The sequence below is a fragment of the Coenobita brevimanus genome, chromosome 110, assembly GCF_032717465.1.
Source record: "Coenobita brevimanus isolate Jiangsu-jjx chromosome 110, ASM3271746v2, whole genome shotgun sequence".
Classification (NCBI taxonomy): Eukaryota; Metazoa; Arthropoda; class Malacostraca; order Decapoda; family Coenobitidae; genus Coenobita; species Coenobita brevimanus.
Window position 1 is genome coordinate 4,609,126 of NC_137063.1, and position 15,669 is coordinate 4,624,794.

The following is a 15,669-nucleotide window of genomic DNA, read 5'->3' on the forward strand; positions in this document are numbered from 1 at the left end:
GTGTTGTGGTCTGATGAGGCAACGTTTAGTGTTACCTGTAATCGAGGAGCACGGGTGTACCGGCACAAAGGTAGTGACCCTCTTGACCCCCGTTACGTGGAAAGCACAGTTAAACACTCTGATTCACTCATGGTATGGGGTTGTTTCTCTGGTAAAGGTTTGGGGAAGCTTGTTGTGCATCCCAAGAACTGCGGAGTGAATCAGGACGTTTATCTGGAGCTTCTTTGTGATCATTTACCTGAGTCATTCGAGCTCACAGGTGCACGAGTGTTTCAGCAGGACGGTGCACCTGCTCATAAGGCCAAATCGGTCACCAATTGGCTTCGTGATTGCGAGGTATCATTCATGAAAGACTGGCCAGGCAATAGCCCAGACCTCAACCCGATAGAAAACCTCTGGTACCTCGTAAAGAAGAATCTCCAAGGGAAGGACGTGAGCTCTCTGCCTAAGCTGGAAGCCGCCATTAGTGACTCTTGGGACAAAATACCCCTCCAGCACCTCAGGAACCTCGCCTTTTCACTTCCAAGATGTCTCAGGTCCGTGAAGAAGCATAAAGGATACCCTACGAAGCACTAAAGGTAAATAAAATGCATTATTTATATGTTTTTTCAATGTTGAAAGGTTTGTTTCGTAGGAAGGACGCTGGGCGTTTGATACTTCTGACGAGCACTGTATATATATGTGTATATATATATATATATATATATATAAAATACTGTTTATACAATGCTTCCTCCTGTAATGGGGTATCAAGTAACATGGATTGTATTTACACGGTATCCTAGAGCGTGACCAAAAAATATACACCACAGCCACAAACGGGTATACCACGGTGAGTTGTTGGGTGTCGGAGCTCTCACATGGCCTGCTGAGTCAAATGTCACGCGTGATGACATCAGGCGTGCAGTGCACTGTAATTGATCGCATGACTTCACATCCATATGTACCCCCATTGGCCACTAGGGGCATACTACATCGTTTTTTGGTGGTCTCCCGCCTAGTGGCCGCATCTGAGGTAGCAACTCCTGTGGTACAGAGCATTGTTACCCATGCATTATGCCTCGCAGCTGACTGGAACACACCAGCAGTCGACAGCGCTTCACCTTCAGCCAAAAAATGGAGATAGTTCAAGAGTTAGAGGGCAGGAAGAGACAAGTTTTTTTGGCAGACAAACACAAGGTTAATGAAAGCACCATCAGGACAGTTTGGAAAGACCAAGAAAAGATAAAGGCATATGTCAAAGAGCAACTCCACAGTGGCGGCGCAAGCTGCAATGAAGATCAGGAATGCAGCATTGAAGACCACGGAGCGACTTCTACTTCGGTTCGTTGAGAGGCAGAGACAGAGAAACATGCCTACTGACAGCACCATGCTTCATGATAAAGCCAAGCATTTTTACAGTCAGGTAAGTGGATGGCTAAACCAGGAGAACCTGACACCCTTCAAGGCCTACAAAGGGGATGTTAAAAGCTTTTATTAAGAGGAATGGTTTAAGGTGTGTACGTTTGACTGATGAGAGGGCCAGTGCTGATGTTTCTGCTGCTTCAGAGACAGTGGTTACACCCAGGACCAGATTTTTAATGCTGATGAGATGGTTTTTTTTTTGGAAAAAAATGTCCACAAGGACCTACATCCAATGGTGTGAGCAGCAGGCCCACAGTAAGGCATCTAAGGAAAGACTCACTCTACTCCTAACCTGTAATGCCTCTGGGACCTGCAAAATGAAACCACGTTATCTCATGTGCCAAGAAACCACACACCTACAGGAACTGTGACATGGACAAGCTCAATGTGCACTGGATGTACAACAAAAAGGGGTGGATGTGGGGCGCAGTTTGTCTGGAATGGTTTGACGAGTGCTTCACAAAAAAGCAGAAGATTTCTGCATTCAGCACAACTTGGCATTTAAGATCCTGCTCCTCTTAGACAATGCGGCAGATCACTCACCACTCCTCGACGATTGCCACCCCAACAACAAGGTTGTATTTGTGCCTCCGAAGACAACCTCACTGCTCCAGCCCCTTGACCAAGAAGTTATTGCAGTGTTGAACTGTTGAAGGCAACTTACACTTCAAAGACCGTCACTATTCTCCAAGCTGCCATCGACACCAGTGAAGATTTGGACGAGCTGGGAACTTCACCAGATTCACCACGGCCTGAGTCACCTGCCCTTAGCATGAACCGCGAGTCTCCACCGCCACCTGCTATGGCCGCCGCCGCCACCACACAACACTCTAGGGAGGCACAGTCTGTTGTCAACTTTTGGAAGTCATTCAACATCAGAAATGGAGTGGACACCATTGTTGAAGCCTGGAATGAGCTGACGCAGGCCATGGTGCATCACGCCTGGCACAACGTTGTGCAAAGTTTGCCAGGCCACAGGCTTGACTTAGAAACTGAGTCACAAAGTGACGCAGCAGTTGACACAGCAGGGGAGGCAGCAAGGAGAGTCGCTGGGATGGAACAACTCAGTGTGCTGACATACAGGAGCTTCCTGTCCCAGACCCCACCCTGGACACCAAGGTACCATTTGTACCACCTGGAGGGAGAGGCAGAGGAAGGGCCATCAGGAGGGCTAGCAGCAAGTGCACTGAGAGAAATTGTGGAATTGTTTAAGAGGTTCACCTGCATCATCACAAACCAGGACATAGATAAGGACTGAGCTAAGCAAACTGCCGCATTAATAGCCAGTGATGTGTGGCAGTACACAGAGATGTTTAAAGAGAGAGTGAATGCACAGCAGCAGAAGATTTTCACAGACTTTTTTCGTGTACGTCAGGAAACTTCACAACAATCATCCTCTGGCAACGATTCAAGCCTGGAAGACAGTGCTGAACCAGATGGAGAGGTTATGTCCATTGTTTCTTCCATGGACCATGAAGGGTTTGACTCTGATGACAAAGGGGACCAGCAACCACATCTCGACAGTGATTACAGAGAATGGGGTCTAGGAGTGCCGGGGACGCTGGGTGTGGCCAGCAGAGCCAGTCAGGTTAGTGACCTAAACTTTTCCTACTAATGTGTAGGAACCTTCCTTATGTATTTGCAATAATGTCCTGTGTATGAGTACCAGAGTGAATGTCAGAAAGGTGCTTTTTGGAGGGTTTGGGTGGGATTTGGGGTGAAAAAGGCAACTTTGGAAAATGTCCAGTCTAGGTTAGCCCTTTATAATGGAAGCATATGGGACATATACCTTGGAAAAGTGTACCACAGCATGTAACCAGTCTCCATTACCCGTGTAAAAGGAGAGAGCTCTGTATATGTATGTATGTATTTCCAGCTTTAGAATGTCTGAACATTTATTCTTGCTATCTCCAGATGAAACTTTCGTAACTGCAGGGGTTAGGTGCAGCCTTCATTAACCCATTCACAAATAGAAATACTTCATAAGTTGAATAAAATCAACTGCTACCAGTAAGAATAAACTAAAAAAAAAAAAGAAAAAGAAAAAAGATGTATGTCACCCAGATTAAAGTGGTTAAGAAATCATATGCACCATATTTCCTTTAAATAATGGCTGTGAGTCATTTGACTATAGATGATTAAAATATGATTTTGTTGAACAGGGGCATAGATTTGTTTGTGAAATACATGTTTACAGTAATCCCTGGACTATCTGACATAGTAGAGCCAAAGGCATGTCTGGAAAATGGTCCCGTCCGGATAGTGGGCCCCAGCCTCCTAGACTTGTACTTAAGGACCCTAACCCAGCCTAACTTTGAAAACCACCTAAGTAACTTCCTACCGGACATGCATAGCACCTATTCTTTGAAAACCACCTAAATAACTCCCTACTGGATATGCATAGCACCTATTTAAACCTATTTAAGATACTATTCATACCAACAATGGACATAAAGCATGAAATAAATGAAAAGGAGCCAAAGAATGAGGAATTGGAAGTGACTGTACCTCAGCCAGGGTACTTACTGCACGTCTGTGGCCGCCTTCTCTAAGGCTTTGGCAGTGGTGAAAATGCTCTTGAAGCACATACAGTAATCCAGTGTTGTGCTGCACTTACGGTAATTCTTTGCACTGTGAGTTATAATTGTTTAACACAGCAAATTCAGTTAATTGCACCACGGCAGTTTAAACTGCCAGTTTGCACTCTGCAGTTAATCCTTTGCACTCTAAATTATAATTTCTTAGCACTGCACAACGCTGTATATTCCCGTGTGGTCTAGTGGTGAGGTATTGCAGTTTATTCACTGTTTATTCACAAAAACGAGCATGTGCAGCATCCATTGCGATAAGCATTTACTCATGATTGCAGTTAGGCAGTAACTGTTGGTGAGGGGGAAGCAGGGTTGCCAGATCAAAACTCGTCCACATTACCAAACTCCTCATTTTCATTACCAAATTTAACTTTTCATTACCAAATTCGTAAAGCTAGCATTTATTCTTTACTAATTATATATACAAGTGGAAATACATGTAATCACTCTCCTTATGATTAACAGCATGTTGATTATTTTCACGCTATGTAGGCTAGCTGATTAATCAGAGAGAGCAGACAATCCACCGTCTCCATCCTATGTATCCTCATACATGTGAAAAATCCGTTTGGTAATGCATTATTCTGATTCAGTACCAAACATATTTTTCATTACCAAATTGGCCCGCATTTGGTAATGAAAAATACCAAATGGCATCCCTGACAGAGGAGGGGGGAGGAAGGAAGGGGTGAAGGGGCAGTGGTGTAAACAGCTGTTCGGCTCCGCACGGCAGTTTTCAATTACGGGTGGGAAAAAATTCGGATTTGGGGAGGATTTTTTTTCTTTTTTTGGCCATTTTTGGGTTCCGCAGGTCCAGGCCCACAATGTCCGGTAAGTGGGGTGTCCGGAAAGTGGGCATCCGGATAGTATGGGGATTATTGTACATTACATGTTTTGCAAGTTATTTTTTCACAGGTGGAGACAGAGGTTTCAATTTATAAACCCACTCTCAGAAGGTACCGATAATTTCTTGTTTCCAGTAAGCAGTATTTATCACTACAGTATAAATGACTTTTCATTTTTGCAATTTCCTTCACAGTGTAAAAATAGCACTAATCACTCAAAAAACTATTGGGAAAAACAAATTTGAATATAAAAATGAGTGAGAGTGGACTTGTAAATCTTTACCAAGAAAGAACTCAGTATGATTGTGGCAACAATAGAAAATACACTGATTAGCTGTACAGTTCCCATGATTGCCAATACAGTACTGAAGTGTGCCAGCCAATATAATCATTGATGAGTGTTTCTGTATCCGTAGTGTGTATATTGTGCTTAAACATACTGTAGTCTAGGAGTTTGTGCCAGCCAGCAATATTAGCTTTGTAGTGTATAATTGTTTCTTAATGCTTATATGTTTTGTTTTGTAAAGTTTTTTATTTCCTAAAGAGATGATGCTGGAGCTGTGTTGTGTTCATGTGGTACCGTAGATGCTCAGCAGTCACACTCTTTGTTGTCTGTTTACAGGATGGCAACAGGATACTTGTTCAAAAGGTATTGTCTTTGATTTTTTCTTTTAGCCGTCATCTTACTGTTGTGGTGGTGGATGAAGCAGATTGAGCATTTCCCTTTCCCAGTAGAACTCACCAAGTTCATGAGGTCACCTTTATAGACCTTTGTAAGGCCATAACACTTCACACATGGCATAACTATAAAGCAGATGTGGAAATTAATTTTATTTGTTCTCCATACCTAAATGTAATCTATTGATGTTCCTAGTATGTTGCTTGCTGCATTGTTGTTAAGAATGAAATGAGTGTAATGTACATACTGTATATTTCGTATTTACTGTGCTGAGATTACTACAGTGTATTAAACTGTCCTAAGATGAAATACAGTACCTGTTGCTAGTGATACCAGATAGTATGTGGTATCTGGAATGATGGAATATGATTTTCTTAGAGGAGACAGAGTACAAAAAATTGTGTTTGCTTTTGAAAAGTCTAGTATGTATATGCAGTACAAAGAGTACCTGGTACACCCATACCCCGTTATCCAGCGCATTGATAACCGGCGCTTCACTATACTGAACGCTAGGGAATATTCCAGCATTCCGAACAATTTGAATGTCTGTCGCCTCGCTAGTCCAACATCCCGCATCTCCAGTCCGACACCTCGCCTCTCCCTGGGCTTGAAATGAGGCTCTCCTGGTCCTCCTTTCCTCACTCCATCCCCTCCTTACTCTCCTGGCCCCCCTTTTCCTCCTTCAGCCCCCACCACACTCAGCACTGCCAGGCATGTCTCCTTCCCTTCCCCACCCCTGGTTGTCTCCCTCTCCATTCCCCCACCCCCACCCTTGCTTGTCTCCCGTGTGTGTGTGTGTGTGTGTGTGTGTGTGTGTGTGTGTGTGTGTGTGTGTGAGAGAGAGAGAGAGTGATTAGTAAGTGAGTGAAACAGGGGGGAGGTAGCAGGGCTGTTGGGCTTCATTTCCTCCATCCCTATGCCCCCACCCTTCCCCACCTCCACTTGCCTCCCTCTCCCATCCCTGCTTGTCTCCCCATCACCACTTGATGCATTGCCAGCAGCCTGCCTGGCTGTTTAGTTGTACTGAAGCAGTGTTGAACACCGCATATCCCACCACCCCATCCTCCTGCATGTGATGTCTGATGTCCATTTGTTTAGTCTATCAATCTATCTATCTATAGCCCGACGCCCTAATCCCGCAAAGGGTGGCCACAGACAAAATGCCTCCAAGTCGCTCTGTCACCCACCATTTTACTACCCTCCCCCCAACTCACCCCCCCCCTCCCTCATATACCTCTCAACTCCATCCCTCCACCTCATCCTCGGTCAACCTCTCCCTCTCCCTCCCTACACCTCACCTACATACACCCTCTTAGTCAGTCTTTCATTCTCCATTCTCTTCACATGTCCAAACTACCTCAGTGTATTTCTCCTAATCTTGTCAACCACATCCACATCCACCCCACAGCATTCCTTCACTTCTTCATTCGTCAACTTGTCCCTCCACGTCACTCCACATGCTCCTCTCAAGTAACTCATTTCCACTGCTCTCACTCTTGACTTGTTCCCCTCTTGCAAGGTCCATGCCTCGCTTCCATACGTCAGGGTAGGGATCACAATACTATCATGCAGTGACTTCTTAACTTCCATACTCACCTCCCTATTTCTTATCACTGCTTTCAGTGTACCAACAACCTTCCTTCCCTGCTGTACCCTTTCACGCACTTCATCCCCCAAAGTTCCATCCTTACTCATCACACTACCCAAGTACTTGAATGCACTCACATTATCCATATCCTCACCATCCAGCCTCACTGCACACTGTGACTTCATTCCTATCAAACACCATAACTTTACTTTTGTTTACCTTAACTTTCAGATTCCTCCTCCTACACACTGTCCCAAATTCATTCACCAAACCTTGCAACTCCCATTCATCTTCACTCAACAGTACTGTATCAACAGCAAACAGCAACACCGGAAGCTTCCAAATCTCACCCTCATTCATTAAAGCCACCCCCACATCCACTGCCCTACCCTGCACCTCCTTTACAACCCCATCCATGTATATATTAAACAGCCATGGAGACATCACACAACCCTGTTTCAGTCCCACATTGAGGTCAAAGAACTCACTCAGCTCACCATCCACTCGCACCACAGCCCTAACTTCCTCGTACATACTCTTCACAGCACTCAACAGTTTCCCCTCCACTCCATATATTCTTAATACCTTCCACATACCTTGCCTATCTATTCTGTCATAAGCTGTCTCCAAGTCTATGAAGGCAGCATACACTTTCCTTCCCTTCTCTAGATACTTCTCCACTAAACATCGTAGAACAAATATCTGATCAACACACCCTTTTCCCTTCCTAAATCCCCCTTGTTCTTCTCCAACTAGCTCCTCTGTCATATGCCTAACCTTATCAATGAGTATTCTACCATATATTTTACCAGTCACACTAAGAAGGCAAATACCCCTATGGTTACCACATTCTTCTCTCTCCCCTTTTCCTTTGTATAAAGGAACAATTATACCCGATTTCCAGTCCTCTGGAACCCTTCCCTCTTCCCAAGCCAATCTACACAACTTCCATATCCACTCCACAACAATTTCACCCTCATATCTAAGCATTTCACCACACACTCCATCAATTCCTGGGGCCTTTCCCAACTTAATATTCTTCATCGCTTCCACTACTTCCGCCCTACTGATCTCTTCCTCCCTCCTCTCATCTCTTCTTCTCCCAGCCATTCCCCAACCACTTATACTCGCACTACTCTCACTCTCTACATTCAACAAATCCTCAAAGTGCTCCTTCCATCTCCTCAATTTCTCTCTCTTCTCCACCAGCAATCTATTATTCCTATCTTTCAATGCCCTACTATTTCCCCTTTCCCACTGCCTTACTTTCTTTACCTCCTTCCAAAACAATTTCTTACTCTCCCACCATTTCACACTCAGATTCCTCCCAAACTCTTCATCCACTTTCTTCTTACTCTCCTTCACTAGTCTCTTAACCTCCCTTCTCCTGCTCACATATACCTCTCTCTTCTCTCTCTCATCTTCTCCCCTACCTCTACTCGCTAACCGTTCACTATATGCCTTCATCTTTTGTTCCACAGCTCGTTTCACCTCATCATTCCACCATGCTGTCCCTTGCACCCCCTTGCATCTCCTCTTCGCTCCACAAACTGCCTCACATGCTGCACCCATCTCTTCCGTGACTATCTTACATACATCTTCCACCCCTTCCATCTGCTCTAGCTCATACCTTCCCAATCTTTCTTCCACTATGCTCTTATACTCTATCATTTTCTCACTATCTTGCAATTTCTCCACTCTTCTCACAGGAGCTGCTTCCTACTGTCTTCCCCTTTGTCTCCTCAACCACTTTCTTTGCAGCTCTACCTTGGCCATCACTAAGTGATGGTCCGAGACTCCATTCCCCCACCCTCTCCACACTCTTGCATCCAACACTTGTCTTCTCATTCGCTTATCCACACACACGTAGTCTATCATTGCCTTTCGTTCAACAAGTTCACCATCCATCTTCCTCATTACTCTCCATGTATACCGGTGGATCATCTTATGTCAAAAGTAGGTGTTGGCTATTGACAACCCCTTACAAGCACAGATGTCCACCAAAGCACTTCCATTCCCATCTGCGTCAGCTGGCACACCCAACTGACCAACCACACCATCCACTCGTACATTCCCAACTTTGCCATTCATGTCTCCAATCAACAGCACTCTCTCGCTCCTCTCAGACTTGTCCATACATGCTTCTACTCTCGCCCAAAACTCATCTTTCACTCTTGTCACTCGATCCTCTGTCGGGGCATACGCACATACAATCGCCCACGCTTGTATACCTACTTTCATCCTCACCCATACAATCCTTGCACCCACTGTTCCATACTCTCTTATATTCTCCTTCCACTTCTTGCTTATCATCAGACATACTCCCTCTCTTGCCCTATCATTCTTATTGACTCCCGCACATATACCTAAACCATATTCCCATTCTCTCACCCTTTCACCTTGCCATTTAGTTTCAGTCAATCCACATATATCCACTTTTGCATCCTCAAGCACCTGAACAATCTCTCTCTCTTTCACTTCATCATTCACTCCTCTCACATTCCACGTTCCCACCCTAAGAATGTCCTTTGTCCGTTCCTTAGTCGTCAACGTACGGTCCGTCCGGGTCTGAGGCGCTTTATTCGCTTTTTTAGTTAGATCTTTTTACGGGGTGGGGCACTAACCCACCACCAACCCTTTTAGTCGCCTCGTACAACAAGCAGGGATACTGGGGGAGTATTCTTGAAACCCCCCTACCCCCAGGGGGATATCAAGAAATATAGTTTTCCTTATAGACCCCAGGGCGGTCTCCCTCTCCCATCCCTGCTTGTCTCCCCATCACCACTTGGCGCATTGCCAGCAGCCTGCCTGGCTGTTTAGTTGTACTGAAGCAGTGTTGAACACCGCATATCCCACCACCCCATCCTCCTGCATGTGATGTCTGATGTCCATTTGTTTAGTAATAGTATTATTCTATCTATCTATCTATCTATTGCCAGACGCCTTAATCCCATACGGGGTGGCCACAAACAAATCACCTCCACATCGCCCCGTCCCCCGCCATTTTACTGCCCTGCTTCCAACTCACACCCCCCTCTCTCATATACCTCAATACCCCATCCCTACATCTCATCCTTGGCCTCCCCCTCCCTCTTCCCCCCTCCTTCTCACTCACATACACTCTCCTCATCAGTCTCTCACCCTCCACCCTCTCCACATGGCCAAACCACCTCAGTGTGTTCCTCATAATGCTTCCTATCACATCCACATCCACACCACAACGCTCCTTTATATATCCTCATTTGTCAGCCTGTCTCTCCATGTGACTCCACAGGCTCCTCTTAATTCATTTCCACTGCTCTCACTCTTGACTTGTGTCCTTCCAACAACGTCCAAGTTTCACTTCCATACGTTAGAGTTGGTATCACAATACTGTCATGTAGTAACTTTTTCACTTCCATGCTCACTTCCCTGTTTCTTATCACTGCTTTCAAGGAACCAGCAACCTTTCTTCCTTGTTGTACCCTTTCAAGCACTTCACCCTCCAAACTTCCATCCTTACTCATCACACTACCCAAGTACTTAAACGTACTCACATTCTCCATTTCCTCACCATCCAACCTCACTGTACATTCACTGACTTCACCTCTCTCAAAGACCATCATTTTACTCTTCCCTACATTCACCTTTAGATTCCATTTCTTACACACTCTCCCAAGCTCATCCACCAAGCCTTGCAGCTCTCCTTTGTCTTCACTCAACAACACAGTATCATCTGCAAACAACAGTACAAGGAGTTTCGAAACACTACCCTCTCTCACCAGGGCCACTCTAACATCCACTACCCTACCTTGTACCTCTTTTATTACCCCATCCATGTACAGATTGAACAACCATGGAGGCATGACACATCCCTGTTTCAACACAACCTTCAAAGAGAAAAATTCACTCAGTTCACCATCCATATGCACTGCAGCTTTAGCACCATCATACATACTCTTCACAGCCTTCAACAACTTCCCATCTACTCCATATATTCTTAATACTTTCCACAGTCCTTGTCTATCCACCCTGTCATATGCTTTCTCCAAATCCATGAAAGCTGCATACAACATCTTTCCCTTCTCTAGAAACTTTTCCAGTAAAGATCTAAGAATGAATATCTGATCCACACAACCTCTCCCCTTTCTAAAGCCTCCCTGTTCTTCTCCAACTAATTCCTCTGTTCTTTCCCTAACTCTGTCAAAAAGTATCCTACCATACACTTTTCCTATTACACTAAGAAGACAAATGCCCCTATGATTACCACGCGCTTCTTTTTTCCCTTTTCCTTTGTACAAGGGAATAATTATACCTGATTTCCAATCCTCCGGGACTCTATCTTCCTCCCAGGCCAATCTGCACTTTTTCCACATCCATTCTACTACTATCTCTTCCCCATGCTTCAGCATTTCACCACACATTCCATCAATTCCTGGGGCTTTCCCCAGTTTGACTTTTTTCATTGCTTCCACAACTTCTATCCTACTGATTTCTTCCTGTCGTCTCACCGCCCTCCTTCTCCCAGCCATTCCACAGTCACTTATACTCTCATTCCTTCCATCCTCTATGTTCAACAATTCCTTAAAATGTTCTCTCCATCTGTTAACTTTTTCTCCCTACTCCACTAGTAATCTACCATTTTTATCTTTCACTCCCCTGCTAACTTCACTGCCACCCTGTCTTACTCTTTTCACCTCTTTCCAGAACATTTTCTTACAGTCCCTCCACTTTACACTCAAATTCTTTCCAAATTCCTCATCCACTCGCTTCTTACTCTCTCTTACTAATCTTTTTACCTCTCTCTTCCTTTCTACATATAACTCTCTCTTCCACCTCTCCACTTCTTCCTCGCCCCTATTTCTCATCCATTCATTGTATGCTTTCTTCTTTTGTACCACAGCCTGTCTCACTTCGTCATTCCACCAAGCTGTTCCTTGCACCCCCCTTCGTCTTTTCTTCACCCCACGCACATCACATGCTGCACACATTTCTTCTGTGAATATCCTGCACACACCTTCCATATCCCCCATCTGCTCCAATTCATATTTACCCAATCGTTCCGCTACTGTTCTCTTATATTCTGTCATTTTCTCATCCTCTTGTAACATTTCCACTCGCCTTGCAACTACTTCTTCTTCCTGTCCTTCCCGTCTTCTATTTCTCCATCTTGCTTGGATCTTGATACTGGCCACCACCAAGTAGTTGTCAGAAAGTCCACTCCCCCAACCACTATAAGCTCTTGCATCCATTACACATCTTCGCATCCTTTCATCCACACACACATAATCAATCATTGCCTTCCTTTCATTCAGTTCACCACCCACCCTTCTCATCACTCACCATGTATACCTGTGGATCATTTTATGCCTGAAGAGGATATTGGCTATCACCAACCCCTTCCCAGCACAAGTGTCCACTAACGCACTGCCATTCTCATCTATCTGAGCAGGCACACCCCACTCACCAACTATTCCATCCACCTTCACATTCCCTACTTTACCATTCATATCACCGATCAAAATCACTCTCTCATTCCTTCCAAACTTTTCCATGCACACTTCCACATTTGTCCAGAACTCTTCTCTCACTCTGCTTGCACAATCTTGTGTTGGCGCATTCACGCACACAATCGCCCACATTCGTATCCCAACTTTCAATCTTACCCACACAATTTTGACCCAACTGATCCATACTCTCTTATGTTCTTCTTCTATCTTTTACTCACAACAATACACACACTTTCTTTTGCCCTCTCATTCTCACCTACTCCTGCACATATACCCCATCCATACTCCCATTCTCTCACACTCTCACCTCTCCATTTAGTTTCAGTTACTCCACATACATCCACTTTCGCACCCTCAAGAACCTGAACAATCTCTCTTTCTTTCACTAGGAAACATTCTGGCATTCTGAACAATTTGAATGTCTGTCGCCTCACTGGTCCAACATCCCGCCTCTCCAGTTCGACACCTCACCTCTTCCTAGGTTTGAAATGTTAATGAGGACAATAACATTACCTGAGTCTGTTGGTTAAAGTATACGAGAGTGTGGGTTTGGGTCTGGAATGAATCTCTGGCCTTTCTTCAGTATCTTATGGGGATAATTGCTTCAATATGTGACATGCTCGCTGACCAAACACTCCCACTGATACACAACACTGTTGGATATCGTGGTATGGATGTTAATGATTTAATATAATGATATATTATGATACTTCTGCAATATGATACTCTTCTCAAATCACAGAACAGAGTACATTTTGGCCGCACTGCACTTATCAGCCAGACAATCAGGGGTCAGGTCTGAGACTATCTGCAATGTACTGTAAGTTAGATTAGTCTGCTAAACATAAACTGTGAATGCATGAAATATTATTGTTCATTTAATATCAATTTAGGTGCAGAAGGTTCATACACAGTACTACAGAAAATCATGAACTTTGTGATCTGCTGTGCTTTGGTGCTGGGTACTGCCATGGAACTAGGTCGTAAATGAGCTTATACAGTTTTACTATTATCTTGTGCCAAGACCAGTATACCTCTTGCTGAGCTTCTCGTTTGTCTTCTGGGCTTATTTTTCAAACCTCACCTAGGGTTAGCTATGATACATCACATAGCTAGTAGATCATCACTTGTCTGTGTTTAAGAGAACTTTCCACATGCAACAGATATCCCTTTAACACATTGAGCATGGCTGGAATACCATTGGATTTTAGTTTGGTCTATTAAGCCTAAAGTGAGTGGAGTAATTAAATGATAAGTGTAACATTTATCAAGGTAAGGGTTTGGCCCCTTCCAGGAGGCATACACTTATGTGGGTATATTAGTACATTCTCACTGTATTTGTAATTTGACATTTCAGAAATTTCTGAAGTTCCTTCAGTAACATACATTAACTGTTACTACCACTACAATAGAACACGTGATAACAGTACGTCACAAAATAAAAATATATGAAAAAATCGAATTAAAAAAAATATGAGTAAATGCTGTTTTGAGAGTTCTTGGTGGGGGCACACAACTTTTCATTTACAGAAAGTAATGCCCTTTGGCCCTAGAGTTAATTACTCTTCAGTGTTCAAAACACATCAAGGATATCAAATAATCATCATGTAAGTCTGTGTTGCCCCATGAGGAGTGTAGGAGCCTGGGGCTAGGCAGGTTAGTCTGACATTTAACATTATTCTTGGCTGACAATGCTCCGACGCATCATTTGTTGGGGGAGACAGTGGCCGAATCGGTAGAGAGGTGACCTGCAGTCCTAATGGACCCAGGATGGAATCCCGGGTGGGGCAGGGAACAGTTTAAGGATTTGAGTTTCCTAAAAGCAGACTTTCCTGATCTACCAGATGACCCGCCGACATGTCGTAAAAATACCCCCGCTATTATCATTACACCAGTCCTGTATGAGACAGCCCTAGCATGTATTCAATATGGATGGTGGGTGTTAGCACCGAAGTGGTGACATGTGGAGGTGTAGGAGGACTACTGGGCCTTGTGATAGGTCACTGCCCCCAAGAAATAGGCCCTGAAGCCTTTGCCCAGAGTCAGACATTTAAAAAAAAAAAAAAAAAAAAAAAAAAAAAAAAAAAAAAAGGATTTCGGGCTGATGACGTGGCGGTGCGTCATGTGTTGGAGTAATTTTTCATTGCTCAAATACATGGCACAGCAATTTGCTGAGTACAGGCAGCACAGCTTCATGTCGTTGGAAGCTCACCCCTGGCCCAGGAACAAGGTAGAAAAGTTACGCAAAGCTGGCTTGGGAAAGTGTTAAGATGAGAATGATCAACCTCACTAATCCCTGAGTGGCATTACATGAGCAATAAACCCCAACCTCCCCTTGGATATAAACCTGCACAGATTCAATCCAATTGAAGTGCCTTAATTACCCACTAAACCACCAGGGGCCATAATTTGATTATATGGTTACCACTGAGCATAGTAAATAATTTCCTGGTGTACAGGAAGCCATTTAGGTTTTCACTTACTGTAGAAGCACCTGTAGACAGAAGGAAGAGGAAAGAATGAAGGAATAAAAGACAGAAGAGAGAGACAGGAAAGAAGGAAGGAAGAGAGGAAAGGTCAGACACCTGAGCATCACGACATTGAGTGAGTGGATGTTGAGTGCCCCCAACTACTATTGCATACAATCGAATTAACTGCAAGAATATTTGCATTTATTGTGGCTACCACTGGATGATTTTAATCAGCTGAGGTAAGCATCTCATTTCTAAAAGATTAAATGCAGGTCCTCCTCATCTAGGTGCATAGTGGATTGAATGTTATTACCTCCACATCATCAGCCTTCTCATATGTTGAGTACTCTATGTTGCATTTTGGAACTGTTTGCTAATGAAAGTTAACTAAAGCACAGTAGTTGATGAGGAGACCCCATAAACTTAGCATGATTTATCACTCAGATTGCAGTTAAAAGAACTATGACAGGATTTGTCCAACTCTGGTGAAATATAACACAGATAGTTGAGAATCTACAATGTCATTACAGTTTGCCATCCTTTTATTTCCCTTATTTTGGTCATGTTAACTGAGCCACATTATCCACATCAAAATACGTTTA

General features: G+C 44.0%; 1 protein-coding gene across 1 annotated transcript in view; it reads left to right on the plus strand.

Moving 5' to 3' along the window:
* Positions 1-15,669, plus strand: part of Gpat4 (Glycerol-3-phosphate acyltransferase 4) — a 200,031-nt gene that overhangs the window by 32,433 nt on the left and 151,929 nt on the right. The window contains exon 2 of the mRNA XM_080285989.1: positions 5,463-5,489. Coding sequence (XP_080142115.1) covers positions 5,463-5,489 — 27 coding nt within the window. The remainder of the gene's footprint in view (positions 1-5,462; positions 5,490-15,669) is intronic.